The 24,252-nt window shown below is 42.0% G+C and overlaps 1 protein-coding gene across 1 annotated transcript in view; it reads left to right on the top strand.

Moving 5' to 3' along the window:
- Nucleotides 1–24,252, top strand: part of PDE1C (phosphodiesterase 1C) — an 888,281-nt gene that overhangs the window by 587,153 nt on the left and 276,876 nt on the right. Inside the window, exon 4 of the mRNA XM_063452062.1 lies at nucleotides 22,610–22,723. Within this exon, the coding sequence (XP_063308132.1) occupies nucleotides 22,610–22,723 (114 nt within the window). The remainder of the gene's footprint in view (nucleotides 1–22,609; nucleotides 22,724–24,252) is intronic.

The following is a 24,252-nucleotide window of genomic DNA, read 5'->3' as shown; positions in this document are numbered from 1 at the left end:
CGAGCGTGGAAAAGAGCCAGACGTGAAAAAGATGACGACCACTAGCTAACAAGGCTGGCAACCCGTGGTCGGGCCCTAAACCGCAGCTATCAGAGAGTAGGAGTAACCAAAATGCCACAGCGCTATGAGTACCAGACCTAGCCAGAGAGCTCAGGCGGAGAAAACCAAGGCAGTCACCAAGCAGCGGAGACCTAATAGAAAACAAGACGAATAAACAGCGCATAATCGACCCAATGTGCGCGTGTGGGTGAATGTATGTGTGCATGCTGGCAAACTAGCTAATGCCAAAAGGCAAAACAATTAAAAACTAGGTTTAGTGACAGGTGAGGCCCTGCTAGATGAGAGGCTCTATATATGCATTGGCGCAAGGGGATAACGTGGCCACTGAATGTTGTGGCGGGGAGTTGGCCTCTCGGTGACGGTTAAACATAAGATAGACTGGGAGTGACAGGTGAGGCCCTCTCTATGCCACGTCTGAGGCGACTAACTATGAGTACCTCCGAGTATGAGGATGGGTGTTGGCCTCGCGGGACCACTAACCTAAGGCGAAGAAGCCAGGGGGAATTAACAACTAGTGGACACCTAGGACCCTGACCGCCAGCCACAGCTAACTAAGTGGGAAGGTAGCGTGTGAGAGGACGGATTTGATGAACGTGCATCGAAAACGTAAGGGTGAATGAGGAAGTACTGCAGGCCGACCGTAACTGGAGTGCTGAGTAAGCACGTCAGAGTCCAGGTGGTCAGGCCGTATGGAGCAAGCCCGGCAATAGGTAAAAGAATACGTGGTGGTGTAAAACTCACGGGGCCCGCGAGACCCAGTGTGTGTGTGTGTGTGTGTGTGTGTGTGTGTGTGTGCTGGCATACTAGCTAAAGCCAAAAGGCGAAACAATTAAGACTAGGTTTTGATGACAGGTGAGGCCCTGCTAGATGCCAAGCGGCATGAGAGGCTCTATCTATGTGTTGGCACGAGGGGATAACGTGGCCACTGAACATCGTGGTGGGGTGTTGGCCTCACGGTGACAGTTAAACATAAGATAGAATGGGAGTGACAGGTGAGGCCCTCTCTATGCCACAATGCGAGGCGACTAACTATGATTTGGCCCGAGGGGCGTAGTACCTCCGAGTATGAGGATGGGTGTTGGCCTCGCGGGACCACTAATCTAAGGCAAAGAAGCCAGGGGGGAATTTACAACTAGTGGGCACCTACGACTCTGACAGACAGCCACAGCTAACTTAGGATGTATCGTGGGATGAAGAAAAAACAAAAAACTAATTTGCTGTTAGTAAATATGATCGTGGCAAATGTGGCTGTGGTTGTTTAGTGAAATACCCCACCTAGACCATAATAATTAAAAAAAAAAAGGGAAATCAGACAGTGAGACCAATACACCAAAAAAAATGTGGTGCTGCGGAGAGATTCTGGGAGGAAGTTTAGTGAGATCCCACTTAATGAAATAATACAAAGAAAAATGGCTTGCATTAACTTCAAGCTGCTTTCGGCCCTTCCAGAATGAGAAGACCGCAGCGAAAAATAATGCAGAGGGAACATAGCACGGACCGTAGTGTTTACCCCCCAGGGTACGTTCTAGAGGCCTGTGGCTACCGAGCCATGGCATTAGCTGGGGAGACTTGGGCCAGTGCTATCCGCCTCTCATCAGACGATGAAGTAGCCGGTATCCAAGCGCCTATCGCTCGTGTGCTGAAATTGCCAGCGGGCCGTTCGTGGGAACAGGCGAACGTAAAGCATGTGTAAGCCAACAAGTGATTCGTGCACCCAACCCAACCAGCAAGAGGAGCAAATTTTTTTTTTTTTTTACATTGCACAGTACCAGCCTAATCATACTCTCATGCCTAGCATTCTGTGACATTTCCCTATTGTCCCCAGACGTGGGACACAAGGGAACAATGCCTGAATGGAAGTAAATTTTTTTTTTTCTTTTTATTTCATTTGCCCCCCCCAAATAGGGGTTAGATGTCACTAGGTTCATTGCATAGCAACCACCTTAGTAAGCTGTAGTAGTTAAGGTGCCTAGAGTGCCCCATTAAGCAGCAATACAGATGCAAAGTAGGATATAATCTTGTAAAATCTTGTTACTGGAGTAATAGAACTTCGGGAGATTCTGCCGTTCACAGGTCTAAAGCATTTCTACTTACAAAAATCAAGATGAGAGAACTAAATAAAAAAAAAAAAAAAAAACTCTAACAATGTTAGAGGGACATACTTGAAAACGAGAGAAATCTCAATGTATCTTTCCTGGTAAAATATTTTATAAATAAATGTAAAAACGGCAGAATAACGTCCCTCGTGTGTGAGACTTGCCTGCTTCTAGTATTGTAGTATCTGGCTAATCCTGCAACTCTTGCAGTGAACATGTCGTGCTTAGGCAGTGTACCCAGTTGCTAAAGTGTGTCATCGTTGTCACGTCCAGTCTTAACTAGGTGAGTATGCTGTAGCAAGACATAACAGATTGTGGGATCACTAGCAGCAATTCTTGTCAAAAAGGAAACACTATAATCGATAGCTGTGCTAGTGAGGGAGAATCATTTCAGGTTAACTAAATAATACACTGTAACATTGGCGAAAGTCACCCCCTGACAATTTATATGCGTTGGTGATAAGGGATGGGGAAGAGGTGAACGGCTGCAAAATGTTGATACCTTCTGCATGGGCCATTTACTTGCATGAAGATATTTCTAAAAGAGCGTAATAAAGAGCACATCTTGCTTGCTGTAAGGAAAACTCCCGAACTGGCAAACGACCCGAGGAAAACCAACGAAAAACATGCGAAATGAATAGAGGGGGGGGAGACACCCAAACCGTGAAGACGCTGTGGGACTGCGACCGTGGCGCGACGGGAGGGTGAGTAACTCACGAGTCAGAGGAGACCGGAGGACGGACAGCAGAGACTCGGAGTGCCAGGGACAATGAGAGAGTCAGTGCAGAGCCCAGAAAGGACCGTGGACAGACGAACAGCGGGGAAACAGCCATGAAGACATGAGGACCAGGTAAGGGGAGGAAAAACGACCAGAACTAGCGACATGCGAGTCGCTAAAAAACGTAAGGGACGGAGGAAGGTGAGTAGGGGGGTTTAAATAGGGTAACATGCCCCTCCCACAACTGCAGGCCAAGCCTTAACATATATTAAGATTTCTAAATTGTGTTTTTTTTTAGTCTTATGGTTCCTTGAAACACTACAGTGAAACAATCATTTTTAAAGTGACACGTGGTGCATTAGATCTGTTTTTCTTTATCATCCTGGTGCGGAGCTTATTTGCTTAAAACTGCATATATTTTCACAATGGAATAATTTATCTGTGCCTTATGTAAAACATGTTTAAGTAAAAAAAACTGAATTAAAGAAACTTAATATGTAAGTTCTAGGCATGTGTATATGCAACTTGTTTTATTTCATCCTGGCATAAGGGACCCAATCATATTCTTTTGTTCAAACAGATTTCTACTGCCATGCATTCTCTGATGATAAATATGAATATGTGAGTATAATACAGAATAATATGAAGGGTGCCAGGACCACGCACTATTGCATTTAATGTAACTTTGGAGCTTTACAGGCTGGACATTGCCACATTTTGCAATGACATCGCAAGTGGCTAAAAACTACAAATCCTAGAACTTGATGTAGTGCTGGGTCCTTGGAAGTTGACATCACATTCTCGTGATTGGCGAGAACCTTGTGCTTTTCCCTCTCCCCTGTTGAGACTGAAAGCTGTGAATCCAGTGTGCAACAGTAACATCCCTGACGTTCCTGTACTTAATGAAAAGACACAAATTAAAATGTTAAAATGTCTCACCGACACTAAACGTCTGGAGGAAAATTGCTCACTACTCACCATATATATCTTCTAGATGCCCAATATCTCACAATCCCCTATGCCTTGCAGGCTTGAAAGGGCTTCCTTTCCCTCTCAGTCTATTAGTAGACCACACTTCATATATGCCTCTCATATAAATCTATAAAAACACAGAAATGAAATCTTTATTGGAATTATCATCTGTGGACAGTGGATGTTTGCTACAAACATTCCAATACTTTGAACTGAAATACTTTGGAAAATCTTGAAACCAAGTTTGAAAAACTTTACTCATCTACTCAACCAGTGCCAAAAAAAATATCTAAATGCTATAAACTACTACAACCCATTACACATACAAAAGCTTCTCTTTTTGCATCGATTTGGAATGCCCTATTATCCCCTGCATTGGATGAGTACAAAATAGAATGGTACAAAATATTCCACAGAAACTTTTATTCTCACAAGAGGAAAATTACAAATATATTGCAAGATGGTACAGCAAATCATTAGATATTAATAGATATCCCCCAACAGTGCCATCAACATGTTGGAGATAGTGATGTACCGAACTGTCCGCCGGCGAACAGTTCCCGGCGAACTTAGCGTGTTCGCGTTCGCCGCGGCGGGCGGACACATGCGCAGTTCGATCCGCCCCCTCTTCGTCATCATTGGGCAAACTTTGACCCTGTGCCTCTCGGTCAGCAGACACATTCCAGCCAATCAGCAGCACTCCCTCCCTTCCACACCCTCCAACCTCCCTCCCAGCATCCATTCGGAAGATGCATGCTTAGTGAGAGGAGGGAAAGTTTAGCTGCTGCTGATTAGATAGGGAAATTGATAGCTAGGCTAGGGTATTCAGTGTCCACTACAATCCTGAAGGACTCATCTGATCTCTGCTGTAAGGACAGCACCCCAAAAAGCCCTTTTTAGGGCTATAACATCAGGCTGCTTTTTTTTTTTCCCCTGTGTAATGTAATTGCAGGTGCCTGCCTGCCAGCTTCTGTGTGAGGTTCACATTGGATACTGTGCCTATTTGCCCAGTGCCACCACTCATATCTGTTTTAACAATTGGTTAAGCTTTACATTTAAAATAAATATTTTTTTTTCACTGTAATAGAAGAGCAGTTGCCTGCCTGCCAGCTTCTGTGTGAGGTTGGATGCCTTGCCCATTTGCACAGACAGTGCCACCACTCATATCTGTTTTAACAATTGGTTAAGCTTTAGATTTAAAATAAATCATTTTTTTTCACTGTAATAGAAGAGCAGTTGCCTGCCTGCCAGCTTCTGTGTCAGGTTGGATGCCTTGCCCATTTGCACAGTCAGTGCCACCACTCATATCTGTTTTAACAATTGGTTAAGCTTTAGATTTTAAATAAATCATTTTTTTCACTGTAATAGAAGAACAGTTGCCTGCCTGCCAGCTTCTGTGTGAGGTTCACATTGGATACTGTGCCTACTTGCCCAGTGCCACCACTCATATCTATTTTAACAATTGGTTAAGCTTTACATTTAAAATAAATATTTTTTTTTCACTGTAATAGAAGAGCAGTTAGTTGTCTGCAAGCGTCTGTGTTTCAGGCCTACTTCAGCGTGTGCTCTGCAGACCTGTGCCAGCGTGCTTTGACAGTTGCCACTCATATCTTGTGTCTCTATAGCGTGCTTTTACAACCAAAATTTTGTTTCCACTGTAATAGAAGAGCAGTTGCCTGCCTGCCAGCTTCTGTGTGAGGTTCACATTGGATACTGTGCCCACTAGCCCAGTGCCACCACTCATATCTGTTTTGACAATTGGTTAAGCTTTACATTTAAAATAAATATTTTTTTTTCACTGTAATAGAAGAGCAGTTGCCTGCCTGCCAGCTTCTGTGTGAGGTTGGATGCCTTGCCCATTTGCACAGTCAGTGCCACCACTCATATCTGTTTTAACAATAGCTTAAGCTTTAGATTTTAAAGAAATCATTTTTTTTTCACTGTAATAGAAGATCAGTTAGTTGTCTGCAAGCGTCTGGGTGTCAGGCCTACTTCAGCGTGTGCTCTGCAGACCTGTGCCAGCGTGCTTTGACAGTTGCCAATCATATCTGGTGTCTCTTTAGCGTGCTTTTACAAAGAAAAAAGGTTTCCAGTGTAAGCTAATAGCAGACAGTCAGTGTCCTTCAAGCAGCTCTGTCAGGCCTTCCTTCAGCGTGTGCCCTGCACAACCCTGCCAGCGTGCTTTGACAGTTGCCACTCATATCTTGTGTCTCTATAGCGTGCTTTTACAACCAAAATTTTGTTTCCACTGTAATAGAAGAGCAGTTGCCTGCCTGCCAGCTTCTGTGTGAGGTTCACATTGGATACTGTGCATACTTGCCCAGTGCCACCACTCATATTTGTTTTAACAATTGGTTAAGCTTTACATTTAAAATAAATATTTTTTTTCACTGTAATAGAAGAGCAGTTAGTTGTCTGCAAGCGTCTGTGTTTCAGGCCTACTTCAGCGTGTGCTCTGTAGACCTGTTCCAGCGTGCTTTGACAGTTGCCAATCATATTTGGTGTCTCTATAGCGTGCTTTTAAAACCAAAATTTGTTTTTCACTGTTATAGATTGAATAGCAGTTACTTGTCTTCAAGCTGGTGTCTCAGGCCTACAGTGTGTGCTCTGCAGAACTGTTCCAGTGCACATTGCCAATCATATCTGGTGTCTCTATAGCGTGCTTTTAAAACCAAAATTTGTTTTTCACTGTTATAGATTGAATAGCAGTTACTTGTCTTCAAGCGGCTCTGTCAGTCCTTCCTTCAGCGTGTGCTCTGCAGAACTGTTCCAGTGCACATTGCCAATCATATCTGGTCTCACAGTAGCTTGCACGCATAGTAACACTAATCCCAAAAAAAATGACAGGCAGAGGCAGGCCACCCCGCAGGGGCCCTCGTGGTCGTGGTGCTGTGATTCCCTTTTGCCCTAGAATAATGCCCAGTTTTCAGAAGCCACGTACCCTGAACTTGAAAAGTTCTGAGGACTTAGTTGACTGGCTAACACAGGACACACAATCTTGTACAGCCTCCGCTCGGAAACTTGACTCACCATCCTCCTCCAGCTTAGCTTCAGGCACCTCTCAAGATAGCACTCACCCGCCTGCCGCCACCACCAAAACTAGCACCACAGCCGCTTCACTTGGTATGTCAGAGGAGTTATTCACACACCCGTTTGAAGAAATGAATGATGCGCAACCATTATTGCTAGAGGATGTAGATAACAGGGATATGTCTCAGGCAGGCAGCATTAAACACATGGAGGTACGGTGTGATGATGATGATGTTGTACCCACTGCTGCTTCCTTTTCTGAGTTGTCAGATACAAGCGAAGCGGTTGATGATGACGATGCGTCCATGGATGTCACGTGGGTGCCCGCTCGGCAAGAAGAAGAACAGGGCGAAAGTTCAGATGGGGAGACAGAGAGGAGGAGGAGGAGACGAGTTGGAAGCAGGGGGGGGTTGTCGCAAGGAGCTAGTGGCACAGTCAGACAGCATGCATCGGCACCCGGGGTCAGCCCGACAGCACGCCAATCAACGCATGCTGTGTCCACCACCAGAATGCCGTCATTGCAGAGCTCAGCAGTGTGGCATTTTTTTTGTGTGTCTGCCTCGGACAACAGCGATGCCATTTGCAACCTGTGCCAAAGGAAACTGAGTCGTGGGAGGTCCAACACCCACCTAGGTACAACTGCTTTGCGTAGGCACATGATCTCACATCACAAACGCCTATGGGATCAACACATGAGTACAAGCAGCACGCCTACTCTAAGCCGCCATCCTCCCCTGGTCCAGCATCTTCAGCCACGTCAACCACTGCTGTCCTTCTTGCCCCCTCTCAACCATCCGCAACTCTGTCTCCCGCCTTGAGCAGTTCCCGCTCATCTGCCCACAGTCATGTGTCTGTCAAGGACATGTTTGAGCGTAAGAAGCCAATGTCACCAAGTCACCCCCTTGCCCAGCGTCTGACAGCTGGCTTGTCCGAACTATTAGCCCGCCAGCTTTTACCATACAATCTGGTTGAGTCTGAGGCGTTCAAAAAATTTGTAGCTATTGGGACACCGCAGTGGAAGGTACCCGGCCGGAATTTATTTTCACAAAAGGCAATCCCCAACTTGTACTCGATTGTGCAAAAGGAAGTCATGGCATGTCTGGCACACAGTGTTGGGGCAAGGGTCCATCTAACCACTGATACCTGGTCTGCAAAGCATGGTCAGGGCAGGTATATCACCTACACTGCGCATTGGGTAAACCTGCTGACGGCTGACAAGCAAGGAATGCGTGGCATTGCAGAGGAGTTGGTGACACCGCCACGAATTGCAGGCAGTCCTGCTGCCACCTCCTCTACTCCTCCTACTCCATCCTCTTCCATAACCTCCTCGGCTGAGTCCTCTTGTGCCGCTGCTTCTTGCTCCACATCAACGGCACCCCCCCCAGCTCCCCAGGTACTATTCCACATCCCGGATACGGCAGTGTCACGCCGTCTTGGGTTTGACTTGCTTGAAAGCAGAGAGTCACACCGGACAAGCACTCCTGTCCGCCCTGAACGCACAGGTGGAAAAGTGGCTGACTCCGCAGCAACTGGATATCGGCAAAGTGGTGTGTGACAACGGAAAAAATTTGATAGCGGCATTGAAGTTGGGCAAGTTGACACATGTGCCGTGCATGGCACATGTGTGTAATCTGATCGTACAACGCTTTGTGCATAAGTACACAGGCTTACAGGACGTCCTGAAGCAGGCCAGGAAGGTGTGTGGCCATTTCAGGCGTTCCTACACGGCCATGGCTCACTTTGCCGATATCCAGCGGCGAAACAACATGCCAGTGAGGCGCTTGATTTGCGACAGCCCTACACGTTGGAATTCAACACTCCTAATGTTCGACCGCCTGCTCCAACAAGAAAAAGCTGTTAATTAATATTTGTATGACCGGGGTGCTAGGACAGCCTCTGGGGAGCTGGGAATTTTTTTGCCACGTTACTGGACGCTCATGCGCAATGCCTGTAGGCTCATGCGTCCTTTTGAGGAGGTGACAAACCTAGTCAGTCGCAACGAAGGCACCATCAGCGACATCATACCATTTGTTTTCTTCATGGAGCGTGCCCTGCGAAGAGTGCTGGATCAGGCTGTAGATGAGCATGAAGAGGAAGAGGAAGAGTTGTGGTCACCATCTCTACCAGAAACAGCCTTATCAGCATCGCTTGCTGGACCTGCGGCAACGCTGGAAGAGGATTGTGAGGAAGAGGAGTCAGAGGAGGATTGTAGCTTTGAGGAGGAGGAGGAGGAGGAGGAGGAGCAAGACCAAACACAACAGGCATCCCAGGGTGCTCGTTGTCACCTATCTGGTACCCGTGGTGTTGTACGTGGCTGGGGGGAAGAACATACCTTCAATGACATCAGTGAGGAGGAGGATCGGGAAATGAGTAGCTCGGCATCCAACCTTGTGCAAATGGGGTCTTTCATGCTGTCCTGCCTGTTGAGGGACCCTCGTATAAAAAGGCTGAAGGAGAACGACCTGTACTGGGTGTCCACGCTACTAGACCCCCGGTATAAGCAGAAAGTGGCGGAAATGTTACCCAATTACAACAAGTCGGAAAGGATGCAGCATTTGCAAAATAAATTAAAAAGTATGCTTTACACAGCGTATAAGGGTGATGTCACAGCACAACGGGAATCTAACAGGGGGAGAGGTGGAAGTCATCCTCCTCCTCCTCCTCCCACGACCACGCCGGCACGGACAGGACGCTTTAAAGACGTGTTGTTGATGGAGGACATGCGGACCTTTTTAAGTCCTATGCATCGCCACAGCCCTTCGGGATCCACCCTTAGAGAGCGACTCGACCGACAGGTAGCAGACTACCTCGCCTTAACTGCAGATATCGACACTCTGAGGAGCGATGAACCACTTGACTACTGGGTGTGCAGGCTTGACCTGTGGCCTGAGCTATCCCAATTTGCGATAGAACTTCTGGCCTGCCCCGCTTCAAGTGTCCTGTCAGAAAGGACCTTCAGTGCAGCAGGAGGTATTGTCACTGAGAAGAGAAGTCGCCTAGGTCAAAAAAGTCTAGATTACCTCACCTTTATTAAGATGAATGAGGGATGGATCCCGAAGGGACTGACACTGGGCGATACATTCGATTAAAAAAGGCCTGATGAGATGAGCTGCCTTGGGCTAAAAATGGTCCACACGCTGCTGTATTTTAGCTCTGAATGACGTTTGACTTGCGTGACTTATCCGCCACCAACTAGGGTTCAAGCCGCCATGTTTTAGGGCACTTTCTGCCTGTGAAACAAACATCAATTTTTCTGGCCGCTGCTACAGCAGCGGCTGCAACAATACCAAATTTTTCAGGCATGTATACATGCCTAATTTTTAGGCCCACTGGTGCAGCACTGTGGCTTCAAAAACCAAACCAAAAATTAAAATCCTCTAAGATGGCACCAATATACCAGTGGTCTAAGCATCTTCCCACCTTGGCCTAAAAAGGGGAGGTGATTCAACAATTAAAAATCTCTGCCATTTACACGTCCACTGATAGGAGACGCGGAAGGTATTAAACTGATATGAACAATACTCCACTCCTATCAGTAGGTCCGTCCCATTGTGATTTATGCCCCCCACCCACCGCGCAGGGATGGGGGCCGGGGGGGGGGGAGGAAAGTAGGCCCCCCCATTGTGATTTATGCCCCCCACCCACCGCGCAGGGGTGGGGGCCGAGGGGGGGAGGACAGTAGGTCACCCCATTGTGATTTATGGCCCCCACCCACCGCGCAGGGGTTGGGGAGGACAGTAGCTCCCCCCAGTGTGTATCAGGGGCTTTGAGGACAGGTGTCAATCCATACCTACCAAGTGACCCTATGTAGGAGGAACAGTCCCTATTCTGCTCTGTGTCAGTGTGTATCAGGGGTTTTGAGGACAGGTGTCAATCCATATCTGCCAAGTGACCCTATGTAGGGGGAACAGTCCCTATTCTGCTCTGTGTCAGTGTGTATCAGGGGTTTGGAGGACAGGTGTCAATCCATATCTGCCAACTGACCCTATGTAGGGGGAACAGTCTCTATTCTGCTCTGTGTCAGTGTGTATCAGGGGTTTTGAGGACAGGTGTCAATCCATATCTGCCAAGTGACCCTATGTAGGGGGAACAGTCTCTATTCTGCTCTGTGTCAGTGTGTATCATGGTCTCTGTGGACGGTGAACAGTCTCTATTCTGCTCTGTGTCAGTGTGTATCAGGGGTTTTGAGGACAGGTGTCAATCCATATCTGCCAAGTGACCCTATGTAGGGGGAACAGTCTCTATTCTGCTCTGTGTCAGTGTGTATCATGGTCTCTGTGGACGGTGAACAGTCTCTATTCTGCTCTGTGTCAGTGTGTATCAGGGGTTTTGAGGACAGGTGTCAATCCATATCTGCCAAGTGACCCTATGTAGGGGGAACAGTCTCTATTCTGCTCTGTGTCAGTGTGTATCAGGGGTTTTGAGGACAGGTGTCAATCCATATCTGCCAAGTGACCCTATGTAGGGGGAACAGTCTCTATTCTGCTCTGTGTCAGTGTGTATCAGGGGTTTTGAGGACAGGTGTCAATCCATATCTGCCAAGTGACCCTATGTAGGGGGAACAGTCCCTATTCTGCTCTGTGTCAGTGTGTATCAGGGGTTTTGAGGACAGGTGTCAATCCATATCTGCCAAGTGACCCTATGTAGGGGGAACAGTCTCTATTCTGCTCTGTGTCAGTGTGTATCAGGGGTTTTGAGGACAGGTGTCAATCCATATCTGCCAAGTGACCCTATGTAGGGGGAACAGTCTCTATTCTGCTCTGTGTCAGTGTGTATCAGGGCTGGGCTTTGAGGACAGGTGTCAATGTTAGGTGATTTCTGCCCTTTATGGATTAAAAGCAGACTCTGCATCAACTGTGCAATTTTCCATGGGAGTTTTGCCATGGATCCCCCTCTGGCATGCCACAGTCCAGGTGTTAGTCCCCTTGAAACAACTTTTCCATCACTATTGTGGCCAGAAAGAGTCCCTGTTGGTTTTAAAATTCGCCTGCCCGTTGAAGTCAATGGCGGTTCGCGCGTTCGCGACCACGGTATGTACACCAGTGCATGCAGATACACATACACTTAAAGGACAACTACAGACACCCAGATCACATCAGCTCAATGAAGTGGTCTGGGTGCCAGGTCCCTCTAGTTTTAACCCTGCAGCTGAAAACATAGCAGTTTCAGAGAGATTAATCCAGCCTCTTGTGGCTGTCTCATTGACAGCCGCTAGACAAGCTTCCGCGATTATCACTGTGAAAATCACAGTGAGAAGACGCTGAACATCCATAGGAAAGTACTGAGTTATTCTATGGGTGATTTAAATGCGCGCGTGGCTCTTGCCGCGCATGCGCATTCAGAGCTGAGAGGCGGATCGGGGCCGAGGGATCCCCAGCACCAAGGGAGTCCAGCGCTGGAGAGAGGTAAGTGCTGAAGACACACTCTCACGAACAGACGCATACACACTAGCTAACAGACACGCACACACACTCTCACAAACAGACGCATACATAGTAGCTAACAGACACACACATTTACTGACAGACACACACTCACTCACTGACAGACAGACACATACACACTCACAAAACACACACTCACTAACAGACACCAAACAGACTCACTAACAGACGCACACAAACTAACACACTCAGTAGCAGACACACACAGTAACACACTCACTGACACACACAAACTAACACACACACTAACACACACTCTAACACTAATACACACACTCTAACACTAACACACACTATAACACTAACACACACTCTAACACTAACACACACTCTAACACTAACACACACTCTAACACTAACACACACACACATACTCTAACACACACACACACATACTCTAACACACACACACTCTAACACTAACACACACACACACACACACACACTCTAACACTAACACACACTCTAACACTAACACTAACACACACACACATTTTTTTAAAAATTGAATTCCTCAGCCTCCCTACCTTTGGGAGAGCTGAGGGGATTCCCTAGGGTCCAGTGGTGTTGCTGGGCGGCCAGTCAGCGGGCTGGCTGGCGGTTTCTGCTCCCTCGAGCTCCGCGTACTGATGCCAGAGCTGGAATGATGTCATATTCCGACTCCGGCATCAGTGCGGTGCGCGAGGGAGCTGGGCAGAGAGCACTCAGGGGAGAGTGCTCCCTCGCGCACCCGCCAGCTTGCCCGCCTGGTGACACCAGGGCCAGCCTTGGGGGGCCCTGAGGTGGCCGGATCCTGGGCCCCCCAGAAGAAGAGGCTGGCCACACTGGCATACATACCGGGTCGCAGGGGTCGCCACTGGTCAAAACTCTCATCCAAAAACTCACTGGTTTAGATTTAATTCTGAGCATAGGACCCTTGTTTTTTTACCAGACAAATATAGCATCAAGTAAATATGATCATGCATTATTATTTTTCATCCTCAAACTAGCAAAACTAGTTGTGAAAGACCTATGTAAATTCCTGAAAATACCTGCCATCTCCACCCTGCTCATAAGAGTAGAACATTTTAGAACCTTAGAGGAATTGTAATGGACATCTTTAGATAATACATAATTTAGATAATCTTTAGATAATTACATCAGTATAGAAAGATCTGGATCCCTTGGTCCAGCTTTATGACAGGACACCGGACACACTGACACTTACACAGGAATCCAGATTTTGACACTGCGGAACCTAGAGTATACAAGGGGAAATATATAGAAACCCACCCAGACACATTCACAATCTCCTTAGGTGAACTCCCAATAAAATAATTTGACTCTAGCTAGTTCCTCTGTGGAGGGCCACATCATATTCTGGCTTATATGCACTATTGCTAAACACTAAATAAATACATATTGACTGCATGGTGCCCTACCATGGGACACATATCATGCACTGTATTATACAAACCTTCTCTATTACTCTTAGTTAAGTTATCTCTTGGGAAACCTTTTCTGAATATTGACAGCCGGTAGGATAATCTGATATATATTCCAATTGGTATTTTCAAGACAATATACATACTCATGATTTCTGATTGATGACGACTGTTACACCAAATTTTTTCACCAAATAATGATATTTTTGGTTTAATGCAACCAAAACAAGTTATGGTTGATTTACAAACATGTTTTTGATCACAAATGGTATTTTAGTTTGTATGAAAGACAATAAGTATAAAAAAATAAAAATAAAATGAAATGGAAGCATGCACCTGATATCAATATTAAAAAGGGCACTCCAGGTTCTAATATATATATTTTTTTTATTGTATTTTTGTCTCCTAGAAAAATATGCTGCCAAATACCTTATTTGTAACTGGCAGACATTTATGGGAGTTGCGGTCCAAAAATTAGTATCTATGAGTATTAAGAATGGTCTGTAAGAGCCCTGTGTTTGGACTGACTGACCCTGGACTATATCATTCTATTTGTAGTGGTGCCAACCAAGATTTAGTTACATGACTCCTTTGGCTTGAAGTCCATCTCATCTTGCATAATCAAACAAGAGTTATGGCTATCACCATAATTTCTCTGAACAGCTCCAGTTATCTTTCTTTTTTAAGTAATCAATTTTTAAGTGAACAAAAGAGGATGATAAAATATAGTTTCTGTAACTTAATACGCAAAGGCCATCATGTTTTAGTGACAATCATGCTCTTGAAGCATCCTGCCTGAACACACGCAGGAGGAGGTGCTTCTCAAATTCTGTGCCAGCAGGCACGTAAATATTAATCTGTCCCCACATCCGGGCCTGTGTATGTGTAAGCCACTATTGTGAAACCCTCACACAGACATCCTGGGTGCTGGTCAGGGTGCTCATTATGTCTATGTGAAAGCCACTCAATAGGGGTGAAGAGTTGTAGAGGGGCGACAAAATACATCTACACCTGTGTAGCCAAAACTGTTTGCACTGGCTTTGCTTGCAGTGCTGATATGTCTATCAGACGTTTTAGCTATTACAGACAGAAATCTGATCTGTAGCAAGTGGTGATACCCCAGAATAGAAACATAATTTAAAACAAATGTGTTTTGTGTGTAACCCCATAAAAGATGCACACTTGGCTGTAAAGAGTTAATTGTGGGACTTTTGCTTACAAAAAATATTTTATTACTGAAAACTTATTTTAAAAAAATACATTATTCTGCTACTTTTTTGCATCCATTTTTCCTCTGTCATAATTGTTACTTTAGTGCGTATGAGTTAAAGAGAAATGAATAACTATAATCAAATAATACTGCATATATGATTAGTCAAGCGTAGAGCTAACATTTTGTATAATGATGGAGCCCGTCATTTCTAAACGAATGCAGAAACATGCATCTATTAGAGGCGTATTTATGGTACTGAGATAATTAGTTCTATCTGAAGGTGAAAAATATCTTTATCCTGACTAAACACTACTTAAAACAAGCAGAGTAATTAAGTAATTTCGAATAGAGTGATTGTCAAGGTAAAATGATTGAATCAATTTAGCTTTAACATTGATGTATAGGAAAAAAGGGAAATGTAGTCAAATGCTGTCTCTCTTCAAAGCAAGATCAACTACAGAGCATATTAGTTAAGATGTCATATTTCATTTTTGTCACAGCAACAACCAAATCATATTCATGTCTGCAAAATAATTTTATTATATAATACAGCTAGAAAATAATTTTGCAGAAATGGATATGATTGTGCATTTAATGTTTTTTTGTTCTTATTTATACAAACACACGGTAAAATATAGATAATTAATTTACAACTACAGCCAGAATATTCACAATTAGCAGACATCCCAACATGCAAAAATGCATTTCAGGGAGGTGGCTTCACAAGCTATTGCGCTGCCCCTTGTGCCCCTTGCGCTGCTATTGCGCTGCCCCTCCCCTGCACCTCAACTACGTACACTCCCCCAACAACACACACAGACACAAACACCTTGACACACAGATACATGTACTGGCATATACTCACACACAGATACGCACACTGACGCATACACACACTCTGGCACATACACACTGACACAGATACACACACTGAATCACACACATAGATACACACAAACATATACACACATTGGCACACACACTCAGATACACAAACTGACATACAGATACACACACTAGCACACACACTCAGATATACACACTGACATACAGATACACACACACTAGCACATACACTCATATACACACACTGACACATGCACTCAAATACACACACTAGCACACAGATACACACACTGAAATACACACACAGATACACACTCAGCACATACATTCAGATAAACACACACTCAAATAAACACACTCAGATAAAAACACTGACATACAGATACACACACCCAGATACACACTGACACATACACATACTGGCATACACATAATCTGACACACACACAGTTTACCTTTGTGTTCAGGAGGGTGACTTGCTTGGGGTTCTGGCTCTCCTGTACCTCCATGCTGCCTCCTGCCTCCATGCTGCAGCCTCCTCCCTCCAGTCCTCCCGGGTGGGCAGATCTCTATAAAGCAGGGAGGAAGTGGCTTTCACTTCCTCCCTGCCAGCTGATATCACAGGAGCTCAGTCTGCTCTTAAAGGGCCAACACCCGACCGGGCCCTGATTAGGGGGTTATATGGGATGTTGGGGGGCGCAAATTATACACAATATAATGGAAATCACACACACAGATCAGATTGATAGATAAATTGATAGATAGATACAAACAGACATTCTTCACTGCCACTCCATTGCCCAAATACAAAATAAATTAAAATGACTGTCTAGTAGATATATCACTAATGAAAACTTGCATGCATTTAATTGTATTTTTTTGAATTGGGGTTATACCTAAAATCAGCTTGCAAAACCTGCAGTTTTCTTGTCTGATGGATAAATGTTGGATCAGCGCTATATGATCAATTTGAAGCTAAAATGAATGTAGGGCTGCAACCTATAAGTATGAGGTTCCATCACAAACCCTCAGAAAAGAATAAAAGACAATAAAAATTAAAATAGGTTGTGCCACAATAAACCGTGAAATAATATAGACTGCAGTAATATACTTACATATATTGAACAAAGCAAAATATTTTCAATAGTCCTGATACTGAGTGGACAGGTAGGAGCTTGAATATGATGTAAGTCTGGGTCGGTTATAGGTCTCACAAATGATTGAGTTGTCTTGGCTCGGGTTAATATATGTGAACATAAAGAGAAAAAGACTCCAATAGTGCAGACTGCAACTGACAATAAACTGGAAGAGGTAAGACTTCACAGCAGGGTGGTATTTAACTCACCTATTGAAGAGATAGAACTAGCTCAGGTAAAACTGGCATTCAGTGGCGTGATCCCCCATTGGTAGGATATGGGTGTTGGTAGGCAGAAGAGGTCCTCAGTATAGGGAAAAAGATAGAATATAGTGCTCACTGTATATTTTATAAGACAGGTCAGTATAGAAACATAAATACTCACATTTGGATGAGCAGGATATACTGCTCAGTGTGATAGCGTAGGTGGTACTATCCCCTCTTGTCTGATGCCTTTGAAAGCTCTCTCCTTCTAACCCCCACCCAGACTTGTGTCTGTCCAATCACAGACTTAACAATACAGCTCAATGAGAAGTCTTTGTAAGTCCGGTTGTCTGGACTCTGTGGGGAGGGACTTCACTGCATTTAGTGTCATCATAACACTGAATGTGAAGACTACAATTTTTTTACTGTCTTCACAAGTGAGTTCCCCAACATTTCTGGTTTCTAGCATCTATAGGTACACAGATTGTTGAATGTCCACAGACTATGTGTTTCACCAAAACAGCAATGCTTACAATTGTCAGCCTGCAGAGACAGCATCTAGACACCAAGACCACAACATTAGCTGTTTAAATTTTTTTAAATGTGCACTACTGTTACACCAGATATGAGTTGCACTGGTGTGACACTGTACCCTGGCAGGCCCTGAAACGCACACGTGTGAAGGAAACTGACTGCTATTATTTCACAGTCAAATTTCTAGTTTTTTTTTTTTTTTAATGTACACTACTGTTACACCAGATATGAGTTGCACTGGTGTGATACTGTGCCCTGGCAGGCCCTGAGACGCACACTCGTGAAGGAAACTGAGTGCTATTATTTCACAGTCAAAAAAGTGTTTTTTTTTTAATGTGCACTACTGTTACACCAGATATGAGTTGCACTGGTGTGACACTGTGCCCTGGCAGGCCCTGAAACGCACACGTGTGAAGGAAACTGACTGCTATTATTTTACAGTGAAAAAAGTTTTTTTTTTTTTTAAATGTAAACTACTGTTACACCAGATAGGAGTTGCACTGGTGTGACACTGTGCCCTGGCAGGCCCTGAAACGCACACGTGTGAAGGAAACTGACTGCTATTATATTACAGTCAAATTTTTTTTATTTTTTTTAAATGCAAGCTATTGTGACACCAGATATGAGTGGTGGCACTGGGCAAGTGGGCACAGTATACGCTGTGAGCCTGACACACACGCTGGCAGGAAGGCAACTGCAATTAGATTACACAGAAAAAAAAAAAAGCAGACTGATGTTCTAGCCCTAAAAAGGGCTTTTTGGGGTGCTGTCCTTACAGCAGAGATCAGATGAGTCCTTCAGGACTGTAGTGGACACTGAATACACTAGCCTAGCTATCGATTTCCCTATTAAATCAGCAGCAGCTACACTGTCCCTCCTCTCACTAAGAATGCAGCTTCCGAATGAATCGAAAATGGATGCTGTCCAGGAGGTGGGAAGGTCTTGGAGGGAGGGTCTGCTGCTGATTAGCTGGAATGTGTCTGCTGACTGTGAGGTACAGGGTCAAAGTTTACTCAATGATGACGAATAGGGGGCGGACCGAACATCGCATATGTTCGCCCGCCGTGGCGAACAAGCTATGTTCGCCGGGAACTATTCGCCAGCGAACTATTCGGGACATCTGTACTCTGCATCATAAATACTTCATTTGAGTGTGGATGAGTGTGGATTATTGTATCCTGTATGCTCAAGGAAAATAAATACATGATTTTCTTGGACAATATGAATTCCACAACCTTTAAATGGCATGCATTACTATTATAATATACAACGAAAATACTTTATAAATAATCTCTCTAAACATCTCTGAAGCATTAGCAATAAAGCGGAAATTAAACATATTTTGGGTTGAACTCAGTGAGTAGTCGTGCCTCCTCTCTTTTTACCTTCAGCTCCCATGACTATTCATTGACTATGATTTCTCATCTTTTACTCTTTTACTTCCCAGAGGTCTTTATCATACGTTACGTCTAGCCACTCCAATGTTTAGTAATATGTTCTGTTCTTCTCTACATTATTCAGTACCTTTTAGGTTTATTGCTCAATCCTAGACTTAGAATGTTGTATCATAGGCATTCTAGCTATTCTACCTTCTATTGGAATATGTTATTTATATTCTTCTTAGTACCATATGGAGATCAGAACTGTTAGAAGAAAATACAACTCAACTGAAGATATATGTGTGTATTTGTCAATATATATATATATATATATATATATATATATATATATATATATCAGAACTTTAAATAATGGCATTATAGTAAACATAGCCGACATATCATCTGTAGCTAAAGTTCAATAATTTGTATATCTCTGACCGAGACAGAGCTCTATCTAGCATTAATTGAGGACTCCACTTCTGTCTCCAAATACTTTTTTTATGTGTGTACAAACAGTGTAAAAGTCTAAAAGGAAGTATTAAATGCAAGCCGTTATTTCTTATATCTTATGAACAACTGAAAGCAATCATTGAAGTCAGTATGTTTGATTAATATCAAAGTTTTATACCAGTTTTATAATGTAAGTACAAATGAAAATATGTGATCACTTGAAATGCTGAACATCATAAATCCCCAAAAAGTTCCTATTACAAGCGAGAGCATGACAATCAATTGTAATGTCAGAAGTCTTGTCACAGTAAGTCAAGTTAAAACAAAGTCAAAATAATTACACTGCCAAATCTCATCTGAAGCTGAAGACTGCTAAACACATAAATCAGTCACTCAAATGCTTCCACAATAGGAGAGCTCAAAATAGGTATTTTATATTATTCTTGTTTACTTAAAAAAAATGGTATTTCAAGTGAATGTAGATTCTCATTTGTATTTATAATGTTTAAAGGAACACTCCAAACACTATAACCACTGCAGCACATAGGAGCCAAAAAGAGTAACCTTCTGCTAGTAGGAATCAATAACCCAGGGTATGAATCAAAGGGTCTAGACTAGAGAAAGCTTAAAAGCAATGGGAGATAGAGGACATGTATATATATTTTTTTTATATCAACAGTTTGGCAGAATTTACAACAACATCATCCTTGGTAACCATGAACTAGTAATCTTAAAAAATACAGTAAATTATATTGTTGCATGAATGTTTAGTTTTGACATTTTGATTCGGTGGATTATCAAAATATTATGCTTGATTCCATGAGCAAATTTATTGAATCAGTGCAATATATACATGAGCTTAATTTATCGAAAAACAATTATTGGTAATCTAATAGCTAATATCGCATATAGAAATAATGCTGGATTTGCACCTCTACTTAAAATTTAGCTCTGGATCCTTAAGGAATGTACATTTATTTGCATTTCTACAAGACATCTAGACAAGTATCTGACAAGAGATATGAAAGAAGGAGTGAGAAAAACAAATGCAAATTCCTTCTTTTCTAATAGACGCATGTTATAGCTCAGGTAACATCGGTTTTACCATTTTAAATGGTGTTTAAATGTTATGGTCCAATCCAGGGTATAAAACAGATAGTAAATAAAACAAGCAGAAAAAAAGTGATTTGCACTATAAAATGCAAAACAAAAAACCCTCTGTGGCTATTACTAAGGTAAAATATAAAATTTATATAAATACCCAGAAATAGGAAGTGCGAAGACTCCTCAACGTCTTCAATATCTTATACATAAAACCTTAAATAGCACAACCTAAAAGTACAAAGGGAGACCAATAGTGCAGACAAAAAAGCGCTAAAAAACATAAAAAAGGGGGAACTATAAAACACTCACAAACATAGAAGTTAAAAGGCAGGGTATACTCAGTCTTCTTCAAGTGCTTCTTTTCTTCTTGTATGTGAAGATAAGTACTTAAAACAAAGCACAGAAAAAAGACATAGTGTAACTGTATAATATTCCAAGAAATGCTTTATTGTGTACACTTACAAAATCAAGAAGTTAAAAAGGCCCATCAATATATACATCCACTGTCAGCTACCAGGTACAGATGAAACCGCCAGGATTAAAAGACAAAATTGGATGAAAAAGGGTCCACAATAAAATTATTAAAAGTGAAATAAAGCTTGCCACCCTACGCGTTTCGTCTGGAAGACTTCGTCAGGGGCTTGTGGCAACAATACACAGTATACAAACACATACATTTAAATACCCTGCCAAACAAATTATAAACCAATCAACCAAGCTTTGTCTTTTGATTGGTTTATAATTTGTTTGGCAGGGTATTTAAATGTATGTGTTTGTATACTGTGTATTGTTGCCACAAGCCCCTGACGAAGTCTTCCAGACGAAACGCGTAGGGTGGCAAGCTTTATTTCACTTTTAATTATTTTATTGTGGACCCTTTTTCATCCAATTTTGTCTTTTAATCCTGGCGGTTTCATCTGTACCTGGTAGCTGACAGTGGATGTATATATTGATGGGCCTTTTTAACTTCTTGATTTTGTAAGTGTACACAATAAAGCATTTCTTGGAATATTATACAGTTACACACTATGTCTTTTTTCTGTGCTTTGTTTTAAGTACTTATCTTCACATACAAGAAGAAAAGAAGCACTTGAAGAAGACTGAGTATACCCTGCCTTTTAACTTCTATGTTTGTGAGTGTTTTATAGTTCCCCCTTTTTTATGTTTTTTAGCGCTTTTTTGTCTGCACTATTGGTCTCCCTTTGTACTTTTAGGTCGTGCTATTTAAGGTTTTAAGTAAATAAAACAAAGAGGCCCATGCACTATAGATGATATATGATAAGATATGTAGAGCTGGTGACTAACATGTAAAAAAAAAAAAAAAGTAAGCTAACGTGGACAAACTGGGAGAAAAAATATCTCTAAACCTACCAAGTTGAAGACTTTTTCAGTTTTTGCTTAAATTGTGCAAATTAATTGTCAGCTCACAGCAAATCAATGTTTCTTTAAAAAGGCCCATAAGTCTGTTACTGTATCGGAGGGCCAATAGTCTCTGAGCAAGAGGCTAGCTAGCCTGCAAGCCTCTCTGCAATGTTATCTTTTGGTACCTATGTCAGTCTATAAGATGTTGAGTATAGGATAATCCACCATATCTTTTTAGACATAAAAAAAAACCATTTAAAAAATATAATGATATTACACAACTTAAGCAGAGTATTGGAAAGGTTGCATTTAACTTAATCTGTGCACTTAGCTTTTCAAAGCTATGCAGTAATTTTGATGCATGCAATACTGCAGCAACCCTGCACAATTAATTTATCATGCATTACTTATTGTTTATTATTTAAAATGTTGCACATGGCAGTTCAATGCATTCATAATTAATGATGGAATCTATAAATTAGTCATTCTGATGCTTCAGAATATATTAATTAAAAAGTGAGTAGATTTTGCGTACTTCAATAATTTTTTTACCAATGTGCAGATAAAATGCAGATTTTCATAAAGTATTGCTCACCATTGTTACTTCTCTCATTTTTTTTTTTTTTTGTCTTTAGATTACGATGTTTGGTGAAACAATTGGAACGAGGTGAAGCTTCTGTAGTCGATCTTAAAAAGAACCTGGAATATGCAGCAACTGTACTTGAAACAGTATATATTGATGAAACAAGGTATGTTTTCACATATAGCAGAAGTGCCCAGAAGGTAGCAATGAGTAAAATTTAGCCAGAGATTAAATGTTGCATAAATATCTTGTTTCATCTTATTCCATGCAGCTAATTTTTAATATATTGCACTTCTTTTTAAAAACAATTTCACTCAATACCTGTTTATCATATATGCTAACATAATACTGTGGTGGTAAACTTTACCGGATTGTATTTATCTTTCATTCTCTGCCAGCCATTGCTTGTCAAAGTATTATGGAAAAATTTACCTAACCATTGGAGGACCAAGCCTAGACTAAGCTAAACTATGATTATATAATCAATAGACTGTTTTTTATGTGAACCTCACACTGCATCTCAGCATTAAATGTCGATCTATATATCTGTCCTACAGGTTCTTTGTTAGATTTAATATTCTTGGATAAGCCTTTAAAATAATTTAATAGTTTTGGATAAACTTTTAAAATTATGTTTTTAAAGAATTATAATATATAAAAAAAACATCATATATACAATTATATAAAAATATTGACATTTCAAAAAATATCGAAATATAAAAATATACAAAAATTAACTCATTATCCACAAATCTAAATTTGTTTGAAAAGCATAGTAGTTGAAATTAAATCGAGGCCTTGGTTTGCTAACCTACTCAGCATTATTGTCTTTGGCAAGTTGTTGAGTTAGCAAACATGCAACATAATTTTTCCTGCACATTTTAAATATACAGTGTTATGTATACTACATGAATAAAATATTGAATTGATGAATTAAAGAGTTTCCCCAGGCTCACAGAATAAAAAAGATGATGCACCAGCACATACAGAGGAAATTATATAAAAGATAGACTTGTGCAGGGAATCAAAATCTGATCCTTTTGAACTACTTCAGCAGAGGTTTTTTTTTTTTTTTGGGGGGGGGGGGTCACCTGAATTTGATTCATATTCATGAATTTTGGTATAGAAATAAAATTGGGAAGGCCATTCAGGCAGGCAAAACTACAATAATACCTGGCCTAATGGCTATGCAATATCAGCCATTGTTCAATGCCACTTGTGATGAAAAAATAGATTATCATATATCTGGATTGAAAAAAAAAAGTAAGTGAGAGCTTACTTTTGCAATCATTGATTGTATCTTTTTCCTTTTGCTATTTTCTAATAATGGCAAATTGGGAGCATCTGTCATTTTAAGTTGAAAAAAGGGTATTTTTCAGAGAAGTTCCCATCATGGGAAACAAACCTGCTTATTTATCCCAAACAAAAAAACAAACACAATATAGTCTCTCTCTATTCCATTCCATCCCTTTCTTTTACTTGTGACAGGAACAACAATCTGAATTAAAAACTGAACCGGACATGTCTGGGCTTGTTTCAGTCTATTTACATAGAGCCACCATATAGTCTTCAATGTTATCTAATTCTCATGAAAACAGCAAGAACTCACAGTTTTGGAAAATTTTGAAGGAAATTGTTTTTGAAGTTTTAATAAGTAATATTCTTTTATAAATTTATTCCATCATTATAAGCTAA

Source organism: Pelobates fuscus, chromosome 4, assembly GCF_036172605.1.
Source record: "Pelobates fuscus isolate aPelFus1 chromosome 4, aPelFus1.pri, whole genome shotgun sequence".
NCBI classification, from domain to species: Eukaryota; Metazoa; Chordata; class Amphibia; order Anura; family Pelobatidae; genus Pelobates; species Pelobates fuscus.
Note: the sequence above shows the minus strand (reverse complement) of the source record. Positions and strands in the feature narration are given on the sequence as shown.